Genomic DNA, 7,637 nt, shown 5'->3' with positions numbered 1-7,637 from the left:
CAATTTTCTACAATGCACACGGAGGAATATGACCCCAAGGCCATGATTTCTACAGAAAAAGGGGTCATTTTTCTACATAGAATATTGACCAGGGGGTCAAATTTCTACGTAGAAAAATGACCCCCGGTCATATTCTACGGGGGTCACTTTTCGTCGTTACACCGGACTTTGTCGCTTTAAGCTAATATACCTATGGGTAAGTTTTACATTTATTTATTTGAAATTAATTTTTTTTTATTATAAACAGCAATTGCATGATAGTAATTTAAGCTTAATTATCACCTTTTAGCGACAACCTGACCTAACTTGTTCACTAAATAAGAAAACGTTTAATTTAAAATAAATGATTGCAGTTATACATTTTTCATGATAACATTATACCTTAACCTGTGAAAATTAATTTTACCTACAATTTTAACTCAAATAAATAGTCTTCGCAAAAATATTTGTTGAATATTAAAGCAATAATTGATAATTTCAGCACCAAAACGGATGTTATCAGCTGAGTAGTTCATTAAATGTTGCGGGTATGGAAGGTCCCCAAATTGCATTTTTCGTGCTGCTGTTAGCGTTGACAGGTTACCTAGGTAACCGATTATGGACGGCCATCAATGGCCCCTCGTACAAGGAGCGGATCCAGCGGTTGGCTGCCGTTGACCACCAGCTACATAACCATACTGTCGAATTCGCTCGACCAGAAATCATCCAGGTAAGATGTCAATGGTCATTCAAGTTTTACAACCTAATCTTGAACATTCATTGACCTTATTTTAAGGACACATCAAAGTAGTTTTGAACTTTATTTTCTTATTTTAAATAATTTAAGAGTTACAAAAAATATTCTTCTCTTTTAATGATTGCTACTTTGCTTAAATAATTAAAATTTATATATTTGATATTTTATCTATATACATGTAATTAAATAGAAAAAAGGATGAATGAATTTTAATCAGTTAACATTTTTTAAACCACTTGCTAATGTATGATTACTTTTGTATTAGAATACCTGACGGTACTATGATTTTATATTGATTATATCCTGAATAATAATTTGTGCTCTTGTAAATTCCAATTTTATGACATAGGTTGTGTATGTTCTTAACAAATAATAAAACATATTATTGTAATTAAAGACCCATTTTAAAGAATCTTTATTAGCTACAGTGAGTATTGGTAAAGCATTATTTTACTCAAGGAACGTGCACTGAGAAGAGTTATCAGAAAATTAAATAAAACATAGTATCTTGTGTTTTATAGAGGACACTTGTAAAGTTTCTTAGGAATTATTAACTAGGCCTACAGACTTGAAAACGATTTCGACACCCCTGATAATTATCTAGTTAACTTTAATTTTACTAATAAAATTGAAAAGGAAGAAAAAATATTTTTCCGATATATTGTAAAAATATATCAAAAAGATAAATCAGGTCATTGATACAGTTTATGAAAATAATACTTTATTTGCAACATTAAAAAAAATTCACCACTATACATGTATGCAGTAAAATAAATGGTAATCCTATTCATTAGATTGAAATTAGATTATATAGTATTGCATCTGATAACCTTGAAATTCAATACCAAAAGAAGAAAATATTTCTCTTTGCACCAATGGCTACATTTTCATATAGAAATAATATATATGAGGAAGATTTAACATGATTTCGGAGAAAGAAAAGGGATGCAGTTTATTCTTTCATTTTGCATTTTTGTTTGTGTATGTTTATTATGTTTGATTTGTATGCTTTTTGGCCTTTTTGGCATTTTGATTTACGGCTTTTTTAAAACACGGAAACAGTGTTATTATTACAAATATATTTAAATTTTTGAAATCCTTTTTTTTGTAGCATAATTTTGTACCAAAGGACTTAAACAACATTCTTGAGTTTTGATAATAAAATTTCTTTTATATATGGTCTTTGTCAGATTTCTGATGATTTACTTTGTAGGTAACGGATGGTTTGTATATGGCCATTGGATACGCGCTAGCCAATTCTATAATGATAGAAGGAAAAGATGAGATTGTGATTGTTGATGTGACGGAAAGTTACGAAACTGCATTGGAGATCATGGCCGCCTTCCGAAACATAACGAAGAAACCTGTAGCAGCCATCATTTACACACACAACCATGCAGATCATACGTATGGCGCAAAGGTTAAACTAAATTTTGTCTTACTGTAGTTTTAAATAATTATATACACTGTATAATGTAATTATGTTATTTCAACGCTCGTGTCTCATTGCCTAGCTTTTAAGAGGAACGTTTATTTTTAAGAAAGATCTTGAAAAATCACTCACTTCAGAAGGGGTCTAGTTTAGTTGTTGTCGTGGTATGAAGAGACCTGGTAAACCATGTCCACTACGTAATTTCAGAAAAAAAAAAGAATAATTAAGCACCTCCCATGAACCAGCATTTTTCCTCAAGCCACGAAAATATGACAAGTGTGATTTTACAGTATCATTTATATTATCATATTGGTGAATTGCATGCAATTTTGCAATAATTAAGACATCATGCATTTTTGATTCAGAGGGGAAGCAAGGCTCATAATAAAAGGCTCTTGTAAAGCAATTACTTGATGCAGAACTTGCAATAAATAAATAAATGAATAAAAGGGCCATTTCTTGTGTTAGCAGTCAACCTTAGTTGGGGTTTTCCTAAAATTGAAGGAAAGAAAAGTCAAGCCAAATATGAAAGGAAGAATATTGCAATAATTAATATTTAAAAATTAAAACTATCGCAGAAATTTTCTTTGACTTTAATCATACATGAACAACAACGTGTATACAGTGTACATGTTAATTATTTCTCTGAATCTTCACATACAATAAACGACTTCTTTAAAGCAAACTATTTTCATGTTTGCATGGTTTTTTTTTTTTATTTAAAGGCGTTCATCGAAAAAGAATCGAGTCCTCCTGATATATGGGCACATGAAAGTATTAACAAAGAATTTCAACGAACGTTCACAACGAATACCGCTGGGTATCGACGGGCAATGCGACAATTTGGTGTCTTCTTGCCAGATGCAGTGAATTCTGGGATTGGAAAAATGTTGAAGTATGGCGATGGAAAATCGACGCTTGGACTGGTTTTCCCAAATAAATTTGTTCATAAAAGAGTTACTAATCTTACATTAGCAGGTGAGGACTGGTTTCTATATAAAGAGCTTATTTCTTTGTCCTAAACCTAAATTTTTATTCTGACCTCCATGTTGTCCTAAAATGGTGCAAATTTTCGCCAATTATTTCATAACATAATTTTTTTATTACTTTTATAATTCTAAATCGATAAGATTTTGCATTTATGAATCAATGATTGGAATTATTCCAATTACTAGGAAATAGAAGTGATAATTGCACTCTTCTTAAAAAACCAAAAACTTTTGTTTTTTATTCAGGCATTGAAATGTCAATTGTTCACATTCCGGGTGAAACGGATGATCAAATTGGTGTTTGGTTACCAAAACAGGATGCATTTCTCTGTGCAGATGATATGTACAAGGCATTTCCAAATCTATACGCCATTAGAGGAACGCCTGATAGAAATCTTCTTCAGTGGGTAGAGTCCATAGATACCATTATAGAATACAACCCACAATTCCTTGTTCCTAGTCATACGCGCCCTTTGGTGGGGAAATCAAACATACAGGAAGTTCTGACAGTGTATCGCGACGCAATTCAGTATATCCACGATCAAACATTACGCTACATCAATATGGGAATGGACCCTACAGATATAGCAAATAAAGTCACATTACCAAAAAACCTTAAAGAGCATCCATATTTACAAGAATTTTACGGTACTACCGAATGGTCGGTCAGAACAGTGTTCACCTCGTACTTAGGATGGTTTAGTGGTGATGCTGTGGACTTATCACCGTTGTCAAAAACAGAAAAGGCGGATAGAATGATTAAACTAGTCGGTGTCAATAAACTCTTGGAACAGGCACGTGAAGCACTGCGAACAAAAGATTTTCAATGGGCATTAGAACTCTCTACTTACGTTCTGATAACGAATCCTGGACACAGAGAAGCGACGGAAATAAAACTCGACTCTCTGACGTCACTTGGTTCTCGGCAAAAGAGTGCTAACGGACGGAATTATTATTTAACAAGTGCATTTGAAGAAGCAAGTTTAATTGATACTTCAGTTGGTCTTCAAAAAAGTCGAGAAAATGGTGTGAAATTGTTACCAATAAATTTAATATTTAGGGCCCTTCAGATACGTTTTAAGCCTGAAGACTGTGGTCATGTGACGACAAGTGTATATTTCTCGTTCAAAGATTCTAATACTCATATTTCACTTACAATAAGAAATGGAATAGCGATTGTCAAAAATGGCGCATGCTTACAGTGTGATGTCGTCGTTACGACTACCGAAAAAGTTTTTAAAGACATGATCGGAAGTAGAATACGATCAATTACAGCCTATGGTTCCGGAGAAATAGAAATTCAAGGGGGAGCTATGAACTTCAGAAATATTATGTCTTGTTTTGAAAGAAGCTGATTTCAATACAATTGTCGAACTCCTGCAATTCAACTTCCTACAAAAAGATTCTGATATTTATTTGTACAAAAAAATATGAAAATATTCTGAAAGTTATAAAGTTGAGTCATCCATCGTGATATTAAAAATGTGAAAATATAACGAAAATCAAAGTGGTCGACCTTTAAAAAAATCCAAAAATAATACAATTCTGTGGAACCCCATGATTGCGACAGGATAATTTTTGTGTCTATTAAAAAAGTAATATAGGAGGTGCAGAATTAACCTTTTATGTCATTATTTCATATGATTACTTTTTGACCACGAAATAAACATTAAAAACTAGTGCTAATTGTAACGGGGACCGTTACAGATGTTCCCCAAACGCTCCCCAACTCCCTTTTGGTGCCATATTCCCTGGAAGCTTCATTAAATAAGACAAACTCGATGCATTTGAGACTTAAAAACGTTTACCCATAAGTGTACAAAGTTCATTCAAATTTTAGCATTGCACGCGTGCGCATGTGAATGCATGTGCGTAATGACCATATCATCTTGTCTCAAAATCTATATATTTTAATATACTTAATATTAAAGTATTTAATCCAAAAGTATTAAAAAGATACGCTCATTCAAGCAAAATGATTTTGCTCATTTCACGTGCACGCACGAGCATACATGAGCATGGTGGCCATACCTTCTTGTAGATGTCCGTTACATCTATCTATGTTCTAACTCCCACCCCGTTTGGTTGAAAACCAAGGGAGTTATAGCTGTTTAAAGTTTCAGCCAATCAGATTGCAGCGCACATACATGCACGTGTATGCATGTGCATGGTGACCATATTTTCTTGTAGTAGTCCAGTATATCTATCTATGTTCCAAATCCCATCCTGTTTGGTTGAAAATCAAGGGAGTTATAGCTATTTAAAGTTTAAGCCAATCAGATTGCAGCGCACGTGCATGCACGTGTTTTCATGATAATTGCTTTATTTCATGTTGTAGGATATCCTAATGCATGGTTATTTTCAAAATTTCAAAGGATTTCGTCAAAAAACAAGAAAGATATTGAGACTTTAGTTTCAGCCAATCAGAGCAAAGCGCACGTGCATGCGCGTGAGATCTTGCTATTTTGACCATGTCATATTGTCTATGCTACTAATATATCCTTATATTATAAGTTTCAAAGCATTTCATCAAAAATTTAAAAAGTTACGCCTATATCAATTAAATCGGTCATTACACATGTTGCACGTGCACGCTCTTGCAAGCACGTGCGCGCAAAATGACCTTCGTTCCGCAAATCTACATAACATGTCTACTGACCCTAAAAACATTTCACCTTAGTCGGATGTATAGTTTACGAGATCATTCCCGGACAAAAAAGTACCCAGGAAGAAGAAGAAAAATAATAATAATAATAATAATAACTAGTTCTAATTGTAACGGGGACCGTTACAGATGTTCCCCAAACGCTCCCCAACTCCTTTTTTGTGCCAATTTCCTTTAAAACTTTTTTAATATGCTCAGTATTGCAGGATTTCATAAAAGAATTTTAAAGCTACAATGATATAAACTTTTTGTCATTTAACGCACTGCACGCAAAAGCACGTGCTTGCACATGCAAGGTGATCATGGCATGTTGCTAAATCATTAACATTTCTTTATATATTCCAAGAACCAATAAAAAATCATAAAAATATTAATGTCACCGTTCTTCAAATATATTGATCATTTTACGCATTGCGCATGCACAAGTGCATGCAAACATAGTAGTATCACGTAGGAATCCATTATACCTATTCATATTCTAAATTTCATCATGTTTTGTTGAGAAACAAGAAAGTTATAGGCATTTAAAGTTTCCGCCAATCAGATTGCAGAACACGTGCTTGCGCATGCTTTTATGATAATTCTTATATATCATGCTGTAGATCTTCATAATGTTTGACTATGTTCAAAATTTCAAAGGATTTTATCAAAAAACAAGAAAGATATTGAGAATTTAGTTTCAGCCAATCAGAGCGAAGCGCACGTGCATGCGCGTGACATCTTGCTATTTTGACCATGTCATCTTGTCTACGCTACTAATATATCCCTACATTATAAATTTCAAAAGATTTCATCAAAAAATAAAAAAAGTTACAGCTATATCCATTATATTGGTCATTTCACGTGTTGCACGTGCGCGCTCTTGCAAGCACGTGCGCGCAAAATGGCATGTTGACAATGTCATCTTATCTATATTTATTATATGTCTATATATTCTAAATATCAAAGCATTACATCGAAAAATATAAAAGTTACGGCAATTTCAAGTATATTGGTCATTTCACGTGTTGCACGTGCGCGCTCTTGCAAGCACGTGCACGCAAAATGACCTTCGTTCCGCAAAACTACATAACATGCCTACTTACCCTAAAAAGGTTTCACCTAAGTCGGATGTGTAGTTTACAAGATCACTCGCGGACAAAATTTTCCCAGGAAGAAAAATAATAAGAATAATAATAATAAGAAACAGAGTAAAAACAATATGTTCCCCAACTTCGTTTGGGGAACATAATAATAATAAGAAACAGAGTAAAAACAATATGTTCCCCAACTTCGTTTGGGGAACATAAATATCAATCTGTAATCATAATAGACAAAAGTTATACCTTACGTTCTGAAGAAACGTCTTGTAAATATTTATTCTGGTCCGTCCCTTCATTCAACTCTCTTCTTCCTGATTAATGGTGAAGTAAGTAATAAAGTTAACTAATTTATATAATCGATTACTAGTAATTTCAACGTTGCATTAAAACTAATACTTAAATTTGAAATATATTATCTTTTGACAACGTCTAAGATGATATTGTTGCTGAAGTTACCTCGCTTTCCATCAAACACAATTTACCATTCACTTTTACGTAAATGGTACATGAATACCACTACTGGGTCAATGCGATTTGATATCATTGTGGTTACTCTTTTTATTTCGGTGATAATTTGTCTAATATGACTTTGGTTTTTAAAGTCCCTTATATTGAGAGGTCACGGCTTGCTGTTGGAGGACTGCAACCTGTACTCGACCTTAAGACCTTTGAGCTGTGAGAGATTTCTTTCTTTCGTCATTTCTCACGCCTTACTCCGAGTAGTTATGTTCCC

The 7,637-nt window shown here is 33.5% G+C and overlaps 1 protein-coding gene across 1 annotated transcript; it reads left to right on the top strand.

Moving 5' to 3' along the window:
• The first annotated feature begins 529 nt into the window (after positions 1 to 529).
• LOC134267041 (linear primary-alkylsulfatase-like) lies at positions 530 to 4,694 on the top strand. Its single transcript, XM_062749268.1, has 4 exons — positions 530 to 709; positions 1,950 to 2,156; positions 2,894 to 3,146; positions 3,404 to 4,694. Exons 1-4 carry the CDS (start codon positions 530 to 532, stop codon positions 4,510 to 4,512), a joined length of 1,749 nt encoding a protein of 582 aa, XP_062605252.1. The 3' UTR covers positions 4,513 to 4,694.
• Positions 4,695 to 7,637: the final 2,943 nt, after the last annotated feature.

Source organism: Saccostrea cucullata, unplaced genomic scaffold, assembly GCF_032062105.1.
Source record: "Saccostrea cucullata isolate Sc308-1 unplaced genomic scaffold, CSIRO_AGI_Scuc_v1 ctg9544, whole genome shotgun sequence".
In the NCBI taxonomy this organism is placed as follows: domain Eukaryota; kingdom Metazoa; phylum Mollusca; class Bivalvia; order Ostreida; family Ostreidae; genus Saccostrea; species Saccostrea cuccullata.
This window is presented reverse-complemented; position numbering and strand designations above follow the sequence as displayed.

What these genes read in the sequence shown, in the direction of transcription:
- LOC134267041 (XM_062749268.1), top strand. Translation starts at nt 530, where the DNA reads ATGGAAGGTCCCCAAATTGCATTTTTCGTGCTGCTGTTAGCGTTGACA. An exon ending in ATCATACGTATGGCGCAAAG is followed by an intron (nt 2,157 to 2,893) that starts GTTAAACTAAAT and finishes TTTTATTTAAAG; the next exon opens with GCGTTCATCGAAAAAGAATC. An exon ending in TACTAATCTTACATTAGCAG is followed by an intron (nt 3,147 to 3,403) that starts GTGAGGACTGGT and finishes TTTTTTATTCAG; the next exon opens with GCATTGAAATGTCAATTGTT.